This window comes from Lemur catta, chromosome 3 (assembly GCF_020740605.2).
Source record: "Lemur catta isolate mLemCat1 chromosome 3, mLemCat1.pri, whole genome shotgun sequence".
NCBI lineage: Eukaryota > Metazoa > Chordata > Mammalia > Primates > Lemuridae > Lemur > Lemur catta.
This window is the reverse complement of record NC_059130.1, coordinates 97,844,896-97,858,025: the sequence shown is the minus strand read 5'-3', so window position 1 is coordinate 97,858,025 and position 13,130 is coordinate 97,844,896. Positions and strand designations below refer to the sequence as shown.

The window sequence follows — 13,130 nt, the reverse complement described above, 5'->3', positions numbered from 1 at the left end:
AGCCACTGCAAGAACCCTAGTCTCTGTAAGGGGTTTTCCCTGTGAGAGGAGGGAATAGTGGTTACTGGCCCTAGGACTCTTACTCCGAGTTCTTTGCTATACTGACAACCCTGTTCTACCAGGTATGCACAGGTCTCCGTTTTTAGAGCTGCTATAACCCCTCCCACCACTCATGACTCTGGCCTCAACTTCCCCAGCTACTCTGGCCGCTGGCTTGGGTTAAACCTCCTTTTCCCCATAGCTCAGCAGAAACAAGTTAGAATCTTTCAAAGAGAGCTTCAGTGAGAAATTAAGGGGGAAAAAATGATGAAATAAATGGAGCAATAAATTACAAGACACAGTGTTCCGAGAATAAGGCCCTCCCGGGATCCCTTCCTGATTCATACAGGCACATATCCCCGGCCCCTCCTACCCATCCAGAGCAAGCCCTGTACAGTGAGTGACTCAGACTGTCACTGCTCTTGGGTCTGGTGGGATCCTCCATTCCTCTCAGAACCTGCTCCCAGGGGGCCTTCCGTTCTCAGTCGTTGGGCCCAGCGTCTGAGGGGCTCCCACAGAAGCCAGCAGGGCAGCTTCCTTCCCAGGACAGGACGTTTCTTCCCTCACAGCTCTGGGTTCAGTGCTGCTTCTACACACCATGCTGTTGCTGTAGTCACTTTGTATAGAAATGTTAAAATGGTATCAGATGAAAGATGTGGGACTATTTTTATTTTCAAAGTAAAGGGCTGGGGGTTATACAATATTTTTCAGTTGCCTTATCCATGCACACAGCGCATTTGAGTCGCAGCAGCTATTGAATACAGAGAATTACCACAAATATATTGATATTGAAGGAGGATGGTTATATGACCTCAAACATCCTTTCTTATATTTTCAATTTTTGTGCCTTGTTTCAAAGTTATGATTCTCCTTTATAACTTTGAAAATGCTAATTAAGTAACTAAATAGTCCCCTCTCCCCCACCCCTATATCCCAGGAACATTCTCCTTGAATTAAATAACCCGGAATTCTATCTCTCCAAACAAATTTTTGATGTTTGTTTTGAAATCTCAGCATGCTTCTCTTCTTTTGCCTCTTCGCTTTGGGAAGAGGGTAGTTTATGCAATGAGAAACTCCAAATGTTAAGATAGGGCTGGGAAGTAGGAATGTTAGGCAAGAAAAAAAGGAAAAAATAAATATCAGAAAGAAATATGCTTGTTTTAATATCCAAAATGATTACTGAATACTATTTATAATCATGGAAAATTAAATTTTTAATTTCAACTAAATTTTAATATAAATACTATCTAATCAATTATTCAGGCTGAGGAAACTTCTCTGCTTGTGACACTGCAATTAGAGAATACTTAGGGTTTATTTCTGAAAACCTGATGTAGAAAATCAAATTTTCTTCCTAAGCTTGTAATAATGATGCTTTGCAAGGGTTTCTTTAAAGCTTGAAATAGTATTTGCTGTTTTCCATTTAATTTTTGAGCACACTGTATTCAGAAGTCGACATCCACCACCTTTCTTTGAGGAAAACATTACCATAACAAAAAATATGGAGTTTTAATTTGGGCAGAATCTCTTTAAAAAAAAAATCAAAGTCAGCCAACTCACTTTGTCCATCCTCCCCGCTTTTAGTACAGGGGCAGGGTTTAAAAATCAAGATTTAACTTTATCCAGATAGAAAGTGTATCAAGACACTGGTCTTTAGCTTGATGTTTCTGCTTTTCTATTTTTTTAATCCTTTTGTGAAAAATGTAAAAATGAAAAATAGAATTTAAAATTCTCCCAAAGCTATCACATTATCATTCCTGTCTGAATACAGTCTGCTTTGGAAAAAAAAGGTATAGTTTTGCTTTCAGCATACTTGTTAATTAAATTTCCTCTTGATTCTGCAGTTTGGGGATTCTCAGCAGTTGCGGCTGGTCCGTATTCTGCGCAGCACAGTGATGGTTCGCGTTGGTGGAGGATGGATGGCCTTGGATGAGTTTTTAGTGAAAAATGATCCCTGCCGAGGTAAGGAACCATCCTGAGCATGAATTGTGTTAGGTACACCCCCAGCACTGCTCTTTCGTGCTTACAGGAAGTATCAGTGGCGGAGTCTGTCTGTCATTTTGTTGTTAGCTGCCCAGGTGTCATCCCACTAGCACAGATTAGAACTTGGGGGTGCCAGAGTAGACCAGGGAGAAAAAGCTGAAGAGGTTGATGCTGTCGGGGGAGGCAGATTTAAAGGAATGCAGTAATGAGAACTAAGAATGTATTGGTGTTACCCAGAAGTTTCAGTTTGGGTTATTAAATTAATACCAGCTTAGAAAGGAGCCTGATGAAGCCCTTTAGGTTCCCTCTCAGTGCCTCATATCCCTTTGCCTGTAATTCCTGTGACTGAAACTAAGGGAGACTGTCAGTCCCTTCCTATACGGCAAGGGACTGGTGAGCCCCCTTGACCAGAAGGATAAAGGCCACCTACCAGTGAGCCCAGACACTTCTAAGACAGATGGCTGCCTAAGCAAGACCACAGGTGTCTTTCTGCTACACGTGAAAAGGCTGGCCCACCAGCCCAAAGGCGAAAGAACACTGTCAGTATAATATGAGCATAAGTGGTGGCACCTGCATCTAGGGGTGTGTGGGGGCTGCAACAGGGGAGAGATGACCAAGTCCAGTTGGCAAACCCTCTTCAGCTGTGCCCTTTCCTTTTTCCTGTTAGCAGAGCTGCATGTGGGTGTACAGAAGGCTCCCCTACTGTCTGCCAATTTGTCTTCCTTGACTAGTTTCTGCATTTCCTGCTCTGTCTGTTTCTTTGTGTTTACATATTTTTTATTCTAGTTCACCATCCTGGGAGTAAAATAAAGCGCTCTGATTCCAGCTCTTCGATTTCCAGTCAGTCTCCCATAGGTTGGCTTCTAAGCTTTGTCCCTCTTCCCACACCCTAGCCCGTTGAGAATGGCTTCGCTTCTTACACTGTTAACACCTCTTGGCTCCATGTATCTGCTGCCTTCTTGAATGCTTGAAATAGCCGAACTGTAGCTTTTCTCGCTACTTTAAGTTGATGGGGCATAAATACTCCTGTTGAGACAGTATCCATGGAATTTGTTCTGAATTTCTATTTATTTAACAAATGCTTATATTGCTTTATGTGACATACACTATTATAATTACAGATGACACATTTATGCCTCGTAACTACCCTATGAAGTGAAGATACTATTAGCTTCATTTTACAGAATAGGAGAACTTGTCCAAGGACAAACAGCAAGTAAATGGTAGAGACAGGATTCAAATCCAGGGCAGTCTGGCTCTAGAGTATGTACCTGACTACCATGCTGTGTGTCTCAGGGGCTGACATACCCCCTTTTTGCGTATTATTGGTCCAAGCCTGCATAATAAAATTAAGATTCATTTATAAAACTAGCAGAAATAAATGTTTACAGTATAGTTGTGTAACTTCTTTGGAAGTGGTTTATGTCATTCTGAAGCATTCAATGAGAACAGAGCTAACGGGAGCAGTTCTCATGTGAATTCAGATGTGCCCATAAATAGTTCCTCCCATTGTAACTCATTCAGCATTTTTCCAGTAAACCAGAGTAAAACCTAAGCAGTAATAATTTTCATTAGAAGTTCCTTTTTTAAAGAATAATTTTGAAAACACCTCTTCTGATAAAAACTTGAAAGGGTTTAATCAGTTTTTAGAATTTAATCACATCATAAACCAATATCCTTGATTTAAAAGTTTTCTATTGTTTTAAGTGAGGGTCAGTTTATGTCATATTAACCTTAACTCAATAAAGCAACGTTATTCCTTTCCAAATCTATCAGTAAGGTCTTATTTTTCCTGTCCTGTATGATTGGACCAAACAAAAGAGATGCTGCATGTGGCATTTTGGAATCCTTGGTTGCCTGTTTATTTGCTGCCTGCTCTGTTTATGATAGCATTGTGCTGCTGGCCAAGGAGAGCACTGCTTGCTTTGCCCTTATCTTAATACCTGAAAATTGGAACCCCAAGGAAATGTGTTGGGCCATAGCTATTTCCTATGGAAATAGCCTTTTCAGCATCCCTTGGAGCAAACAAGGTAAGACTGTGTCTCTCCAGGAGTGCCCTCCTGGAACTCTATAATCATCTCGATCTGTTGACTGTGGGATGGAGAACTCCCCAGCAGTAACAGATTTCATAACTCTACCAGTGATGGACAGGATGAACTATTTCTTATCAAATAAAAAATAGTGTTAGGAGATGAACAACTAAAGACTACTAGTGGTGTACTGTAATAAGTGAGTTGGCAGGGTATGGATATTGAAAAGAGAAGTGAGTTGAAACTATTGAGGGTTCTATGTGGCTTCTAGAAGCACTGCTTATGGTAGATTTTGTATTCATTCCTGCTGCATTTCTGTGAGTCTCTGAACCACAGAGAATGTTATACTGAAGGTACTATGAAGTTGATGACAGGTTCTTAATGTCAGTGTACACTGTAATTTATTATCTCCTTTTATTTATTTACACAGATGTTTTTAAAGATGAAAGATACCTTAAACTGCATGTTGCTTTAGCCAAATGTAAAAAGTGAAAATATTCCATTAGTTAGGTTTGCCAGTTCTCCTGGTACTGCCAAAATCAGAGATTTCAGTTTCTGAATTCATCCATGGCAAAGGAAATCATGACGATTTATATGGAGATTAAAACAGTGCTCCTGCCTAAAGAATGGGTATACCTGCACCTAGAATACTATGTATGTTCTTGAGCATTGGATATATTGATTCCCCCAAATAAGTGAAGATCTAGAAAACTTCACTTAATGAAGATTTAAAAGACACAATTTGGCATAGAACTGATTTTTCTTTTCCAAATTGTTGTAAAAATACATATAACATGAAACTTACCATCTTAGCCATTTTTAAGTGTACAATAATTAAGTACATTTACACTGTACTACTATTATCACCATCTGTCCACAGAACTCTCTTCATCTTGTCAAACCAAAACTCTGTACCTATTCAACAATAGCTTAGAACTGAATTTTAACTAACATGCCTGCTCCAACCAATGTGAGATGGCCAGCATAACTCCCTTAGAAAATGATGGCCTCTTCAGTGGTTGAAGAACTGAACTTGAAATGGTTGCCAGCGGGGTCTGATCCTGATGGCACGTTCAGAAATAGGATTTTCCCCTCACAATTCTTTTCACTGGGGTAAAGATCTATCAGAATAGTCAAACGTGTACTAGGAATATTCTGTCTTTTTAACTTCAGAAATATAAGACCCAATGTTAGGGAAATATTTGAAGCAATGTAAATACTAAAAATACCTTTATTGGTGAATTCAGTTGCAAGTAAGTAATCCTTGCTTAATCAAAATAGTGTTACCTCCTATTTTTGAGAAAAATGTTTACTTTTTACCTTTGGAATTGCCCAAGAAATTAATTCACAACTTCCAACTGTTTAACTTTGTTTGCTGTCACCCTCCACCCCGCACCACCAGTGTTAATTACCTCCTAAAGTCCTTTTTAATTCTGAACATTGGCTGCTTTAAGTATATTTCTGAAGAAATAGCTTTCATTTCTTCCAAGCAAGATGTATGTAAAGTGTTCCCTACCAAGTATCTTTTTTTTTTTTTTTTTTTTTTTTTTTTTGAGACAGGGTCTTACTCTGTCAACCAGGCTGGAGTATGGAGTACATTGGCACAATCATAGCTCACTGCAACCTCAAACTCTTGGGCTCACACAATCCTCCTGCCTCAGCCTCCTCAGTAGCTGGGACTATAAGCACGCATCACTAAGTGTGGCTAATTTTTTTTTTTTTTCTTTTTTTCTTTGGTAGAGATGGGGGTCTTGCTATGTTGCCTGGGCTGGTCTCAAACTCCTGGGCTCAAGCAATCCTTCTACCTCAGCCTCCCATAGTGCTGGGATTATAGGTGTGAGCCACTGCACCTGGCCAAGAATCATTTCATTGCCTTGCATCTCCAAATATTTTCTTTTGAAATGCAAATTCCCATGGGAGTTATAACATGTTAAGCTAATATAGACATGGCTTAGGATAAGTAACTCATTTGTTTGTCTGTTTACTTAGATGAGAGCACTAGAAATATGGGAATTTTACTATTATGAGTTTAAGGGCATAGGGACTAAGGGAATATGCAGAGAGAAGGAAAATAAAAGGAGAGGGCAAGCCTTCAAAGACTAGATTATCTACTCTATCTTGTCTGGGGTGGGCCCTGATTAAAGGAAGCCATTTTTGACATGTGAGCACACCCTGGGAACAAGATGAACTGGATTTTCCCAGCATCCTGAATGCACGTAGCTGGAGAAGCAAGTGAGGCACTCTTTGGGCCCCGCAACAGTCATTTGATGAGGCATTACAATGCACCTACCCCATGGTGCCCTCTAGGGTTGACATGGTCATGACGTAGGAGCTAAGCATAGGATCGTGTGATAGGATTAGACAAGTCCTCAGATCATAAAACAGAAAGGTTAAATGCGTTGCTGTTAACATTGGGTAATCTCCATTCCTGTAGTATCTTTCTTATGGAAAACTGTTCTGTCTGCTCTTTTAAATTGCTATTTCTTTTCATATTCTATATACAGTAGATGTGGCCATCATGAATTTAACCTTGTAGTTTCAGTAATGAAAATTCATGGTTTTGCATTTGTGGCTGGTGTGCTAGAGAGTGAGCCTCGCTGGCCACGACCCCCACACTCCAGCCCAGCTCCATGTTTCTGTTGTTCATCTGCCATGAAATGATGAGCTCTTCTTGGTGGAAGCACTTCTCAGTGAATTCAGGAAGGTTGTGAGATTCGTTCCTGAAACTGTTGAGCATTCATTCCATTTTCTGAGAAACAGGCTACTCAGTTTCACAGATGCTTATTGAAACCCTAAAAATGAGCCTGGCACTGGAATTAGAAGGTAAATTAAGATGACTGTCCCTGCCCTGACAAGCTCTCAGCCTAGGGCAGGGAGCAAACACGGGAATAAATAAATGTCCTTCCATTTGATAAAATGAATGAGTTGGGAGAATGGGGGAGGGAGAGATGGCTCTGCCCACGGAGATGGAGAGGGCATCTGGAAAGGTGTTGCTTCAGCTGCATCTTAAAGGGAGCTAACACTCGACCAGGCAGGCAGAGGGGATCTGGACGTTCTCGGTATAGGAAAGCACATGTTCAGATGAACAGCAGTGTCAACAGCAGGACAAGTAGGGGGACCACAAGTAGTCTCCTGTGACTGCAGCCAAGTGTATGAGGCCAGTGGCCAGACAGGCTGTGGAGAGAGGTCAGCAGCAGGGAGCAGGTGATGGATGCCAGAGCTCCGCTTGCTGAGCACTTGATCACATGGTGCCCTCCTGGACCCCAAGACGTGGTCCTCAAAAAACCAAAAAGTTATGTTCTTTTATTGCAGGACTTCTCAGAGCCTACAAAATGGTTATTGCATGAGGGCACTTCTAAAATGAGAAATGTAGAGTACAGTGTTTACCAAACATATTATGTAGGAAAGCCCTCAAAAACCTCAGTTTGGGAAATTCTGCTATAAGCAATGAAGGGCCATGCAAGGATTCTAAGCTGTTTAGAGATATCGGGTTTTTATTTAGAAATTAATTCTACAGAATGAGTGAGGGTTGGGTGAGTAATGAGATGAGAAACCAGGAGACCAATGGGGAGGAGATGCTACATGAAACACTTCAGTGTAAGGGGGTGTGGAAAGGCTCAGAATTCAAGAGGCATTAGGGGGTAGAATCAGTAGGCCGAACTGCTATTTGGAGGGAGGGACCTGTGTCACCTTCCAGGTTTCTGGCTCTGGTCATGTCTAATCAGTCATTGGATATAACTCAGGCATCCAGGAGGAAGATCCGCACTGTGATTATATTAATATTTGGAGTTGGGCATGACCGTGTGATGGCACTGAAGTCCCAGGAGGAGGAGCTCACCAACAGATCGAAAGCCTAAGAGGGAAACCAGAACTGTGGATGGACCCAGGGCATATTCATGTTTAAGAAGTAGGCAGGGAGGAAGGAGGGGCCAGAGAGCAGTTGTCCTTGAAGCCAAAGGAGGAGAGTGTTTCAAAAAGAAGAGAGCAGTTAGTAGTAACCCTCCATGTGCAAATTACAGCAGCGAGATGTTTTTACCTAATAAATTGGCAGATTTTTTTTCTTGCATGGAGCAGGTGATGGATGCACATTTAATGTGCACATATAATAATACAGAGTATGGCCAGAATGAAGTCAATTGAATATACTCGTATTATGTTAGAGAATGTACTTTGGTATAACATTTTGGAGATTAGTTGGCATGTATCAACCTTGACACATGGTTGACATACTTCAGGTGACATGTTTTTACCTTAAATGTGCATCCTTTCTCCCCAGCAAATTCACCTGTAGAAATTTATCCTAAGGAATTATCATGGATATGTGCAAAAATGTTTCACAAGTTATCACAGCATGGGATACAATGCTTAAAAAACTTAAATAAAAATGCAACATTGGACTGGTTAAATAAATTGACATGCAGATGATGAAATACTACTTTGCAGCTAGTTGAAGTTTTATGTCAGATGTGTAAAGGCATGGAGGAAAGTTCCTTGATTTTTTTTTTTAGTTAAAATATATTTATACATATGTGCAAAGGAATAATGACTCACTGACATCTTAATAGCAATGTCTCCCAAATTGTGAGATTAAGCAACTTTTATTCTCTTTGTTCTTTTCTGTATATTTCAACCTTTCCACAATTTAAAAAATATCCCCTTCTCAGGTAGAGGTTATCAGTGGCCTTTGGCAGAGAAATTTCCTGAGTGGTCTGAGGGGAGGCTTGGAGACAGCGAGGGGACGTGATGAGGCAGACAGCTAGGCTGGGGATGGCTAGGGCATGGGGATGAAGAGAACAGCTGAGGTGGAAGATGTGGGTTCTAGTCCCAGCTCTGCCACAGCTCTGCTTGACCTCAGCCTCTGTGCATACTTCAGTTTGTTTGCTCTAACGTGGGGATGGTGATGACAGTCAAGTGCAGTATTGCATGTGACCACACTTTGTAAATTGTACAGTACATAGGGAACAGGATATCACCATTATATATTATAGATAGCCCTCTCTAAAACATTTAAAATGTCACTGCTCTCAACTGAGATGCCATTTCAAAGTCTTCCTCTTGTATCACTCTGTTGTTTTCTGGCAGTTTGTTCAGAAGTAAACTGTTAAATGTTTACCATGGTCAAACCACACATCTGAAGTTCTTTATGGCTCAGGGCCACAAATAGTTGTTTTGGGGTACCCTCAGATCCTCAGCTGATTAAATGATTTTCATTCAAAAGTGTTCTCTTAATACCTCTGCACCATTGTTCTGGGGACTCTAACGAGCACAAGATAAATAAATGTAAGTCATGATTCCAGTTATTAGTGAAGTCATACTAAAGTACCCAAGTTAGTGCTGAAGGGAATTCTCTTTGAGAATCATTAATGTACATACAGAAGTGCTGAAATCTGGGAAATCATTGAGTAGAGAACCAAAAGCCAAGGAATGAACCTTGAAGGGCATGTTTTTGTTGGGGCCCAAGAAGGAAAGAAACACTGGGTCGTGGAGCAAAACTGCTTAGCCTTTCAGGGACCGTTGTCATAGACCATCTGGACAAGCAGGGCTCTTGGAGACCAGTCGGCCTGATGGCCTCTGGTGAGCCCAAGGAAACCAAAGCCCAGAGCAGGAAGGATCCTGGGTGGCCACAGAGCTTGGACTATATGTAACTCAGGTTTTAGCATCCAAGTTAGTGCTTTAACTTGACACTTTGATAAGTTATGTAACATATTGAGAGGAGTTTGGACTTGATTTAGGAATTTGGAACCACTCTGCCTGGACACTCATGCAACATGATTTAAAATCTGATTCTACCAAGATTTCTCCAGTTCCTTGAGGGACATATGGGGTAGGGCAGAAGAGAAAGTGGGTCTAGTTACCTAAAATCTTATAGATTTATGGTTTCTGACCAAAGTAAAAAATCTAATGTGGAAAAAATATGACAAATATTTTGTTCATAATAACTTCCTTTTCCCAGGCTTCCCCAGGAGTCCCATTTGTTTAGATCTAGCTAATACATTCTAAAAAGTGAGCAGTTTAGGGTGGATGAGGAGTTAGAGGGTTATCACAGGCTGTAACATCTTTCGGTTAGAAATAATCTAAGAACGTATGCCAGAGGAATTATTTCTTTGAAATTAGTAGTGTCTTTCACGTTTAACATTTTTGTTGGCTGTAAATGATGAGATCTTCGAACATCTACATTTTACGTTCCGATCATATAGCTCTAGAAAGCTGTGAGACTGCTGCCCCTCAGTGCTGTTTGCACATTCTTCTCACCTCGATGTTCCTCCTACTTGCAGTTGCCCCTTCAGCTTCTCACCACTTTGGGTTTTTGACTTAACATTCTCACTGGCAGGTTTTGTGCATGGTATTGGTCTTTCTCTCTCTCTCTCTCCCCCCACATGTCTACTTCTTAAAGATTCTGTCCTGATCTTTTTACTGTCAAGAGTCACTGGACCGCTTTTTTTAGGACTGACTGAATTCAAATAGAGGAGTCTCAACAATGTCGATTTCAGCAGTCTGTTTTTCTGTACTGTTTCATTGCCATGTGTTCTGTAAAAGCTGAGCAAAAAAGTACACATGTACTAAGAGAGAGAAGAGGGATTTTGATTTAACTTCAGAGGTTTGTGACTGTTGCATCTGCATTACGTGAGCAATTACAGTGTGCTTTACCCCTGGGGACAGTGGCAAAACAAGATCATGACAGCAGAATGGGATGGTACTTTGTACACAGAGACTTGTTTATTATAGCAAACCAAGAGGTTTTTTCATTAATATGTCTACTATGGATAAGAATCCTGACAATGTTAATGCGTCATGAATTTATCTCTATTTTTAAAGAACCCACCGATGGTATAAACCTGTAACTTATATAAATAACTGTTATGGGGTCAAGCAGCTGTATGACCGTCAAAGATATATTTTTAAGATTAGCTGACATTGTACATGTTTATTTTCTTTTTAGCACGAGGCAGAACCAACATTGAACTTAGAGAGAAATTCATCCTACCAGAGGGGGCGTCCCAGGGAATGACCCCTTTCAGATCACGAGGCCGAAGGTCCAAACCATCTTCCCGGGCAGCTTCCCCTACTCGCTCCAGCTCCAGTGCTAGTCAGAGTAACCACAGCTGCACATCCATGCCGTCTTCTCCGGCCACCCCAGCCAGTGGTACCAAGGTACGTACTGACCTCTTCACAGCCGCCTTCCTCATTTCCATCTTTCCAGATGTTGGTTGTTTGGTGTAGCCTCTGAACAACTCCAGTGAGGAGAGCATGAAACCATACACATAAGCTCTGCCTATACCACAGCTGCCCAGGTGCTAGCAACACACAGATACCTGAACTTCAAGATGGCTACAAAAACACTTACTAAAATAAAAACTCAGGCTGGTTATGTCAGAAATGTTTCTTATATTCTCAGTTTGAGTTTGAGCCCCTCGAGAGTTACTACTTTTGAAAATCCAGGCATTGTCTGTGTTGCTAAAGCTAACAGATAAGTTTGATGTTTCAAAGGGTTATGTGTGAAGAGTTGCTATTGCCTTTCTGCCTGGTCTCTCTCATCCCATTGGACTGATGTGCATTTTATTTTGTTTTCTGTTTCTTTACAATTTAGTATTTTCTATTTATTTTTTTTTTCTGTTTCCAATTTGCTCCCTTTCTGTTCCATTTTCGATTGTTCCCGTCCTTCCCTTTGGATTTCCGTTTCACAGACTCCACTTCAGTTCTCACGCTGTTATGACAAACCCTGGTTGGTAAACAGTAAAGCTGGCACCCCTTTGAGGGACAGCCATTCTCCTGACCTCCAGCTGCCCAGCCCCGAGGTAGAGTATGGCTTTGCTAAGGACACAGTACGGACAAGGCCCTCGCTAATGGACTTGACCAGCTCTCCTTCCTGACACGGGACCCTGCTCTCCCCCATCTCTGTGGTGCTTGCTGACACAGCTGATTCATCTATTCGAGTGTTTTCAGGGGTTTCTAACTCGGATTCGCCAAAACTGGAGATAAATAAGAGATGCCTAAAACTAGATTGTTTAACAACTTTATAACAATCTTTAGAGTAATATTTGTTCAGGATTGATAAACAGTGGTCATTCCTGGTAATGTTTTATTGATACCATTTATAATCAGGCCTCTTGGAGTCTCCAAATGTCAGATACACAGACGAGTTATGAACACTTGAAATTGAACTATGGCGCATGTTCCACAATGTTTTGTCTTTGCTTAGAGCAGAAGAGTGGTTGGCGCCACCTGCCCTGAGACATGTCCCCAGGGTGGTTGGTATTGCCATGCTGGTCCAAGGCATGGGTGCTGCCTACTTCAGCCAAGCACAGTATCAGTGAACACTGCTCTGAGACTCAGATTTCAGCTTCTGAATTTCTTGGCCTAGGCACTTGGTTTTCTGTAGCCTTGATTTGAATATACGTGCCAGCAATTAAGCATGTTCAAGTACAACCATTAAAATGCCTAAACACTTTTGGAAGAGCAGTGTTCCAGAAACGAAACATGGAGTAATGGCTTGTCTGATAGCAGTACAATTTGCATTCTAGCTCCTGGGACGCATTGGGTTCTTGTGCCTCAAAAGACAGCATTGCCTTGAGTCCTGTAAAGCCTCAGCCACAGAAAGCAGAGGCACAGGAAGCCAATGCCTGTGAATGAACTGCTGCTTTGGGGTTCATCCCGCTCCAAGCTACAACTCCAGTGCGGAAATGTATCTGGTTTAGAACATGGTCTGGGGACCAACTGTCACTAAACCCCACGACTCACTCTGCTTATCTTGCTTTTTTTCTTCCTTAATGGCTCCAGTTTCGTGAAAATCTCAAAAGTTCTAAAATTTTAAGTGTTTAATTATGAAGTGTAAATTCTCATACAATTTGATAGATCAGCCTTTTTGTTTTGTCTGAAGATTTTATCTTTTGTTTCATTTCATTTTGAGGTTTCACCTTTCCTTACTTATTAATATTTTGGTGTTCTGCAACCAGGCCGTGTCCTGACTTGGCATCGTAGCCGGGGGTCTAGCTGGGGTCTTTCCAGCGGCAGTGCTCAGGACCCATAGCTTCTGAAACTGGTGCTCTTCCTCCTCTGTAGCCAAGGAGGGTTTGTGCT

The 13,130-nt window shown here is 41.4% G+C and overlaps 1 protein-coding gene across 7 annotated transcripts in view; it reads left to right on the top strand.

The window, feature by feature from the left end:
* Positions 1-13,130, top strand: part of MACF1 (microtubule actin crosslinking factor 1) — a 314,885-nt gene that overhangs the window by 297,968 nt on the left and 3,787 nt on the right. For 5 of the 7 annotated variants that reach the window (XM_045548189.1, XM_045548188.1, XM_045548185.1 and 2 more), the window contains 4 exons: positions 1,884-2,001; positions 2,809-2,877; positions 10,993-11,204; positions 11,738-11,848. In XM_045548189.1, the coding sequence (XP_045404145.1) occupies positions 1,884-2,001; positions 2,809-2,877; positions 10,993-11,204; positions 11,738-11,848 (510 nt within the window). The remainder of the gene's footprint in view (positions 1-1,883; positions 2,002-2,808; positions 2,878-10,992; positions 11,205-11,737; positions 11,849-13,130) is intronic. The other 2 variants (XM_045548191.1, XM_045548192.1) reach the window with 1 other exon arrangement.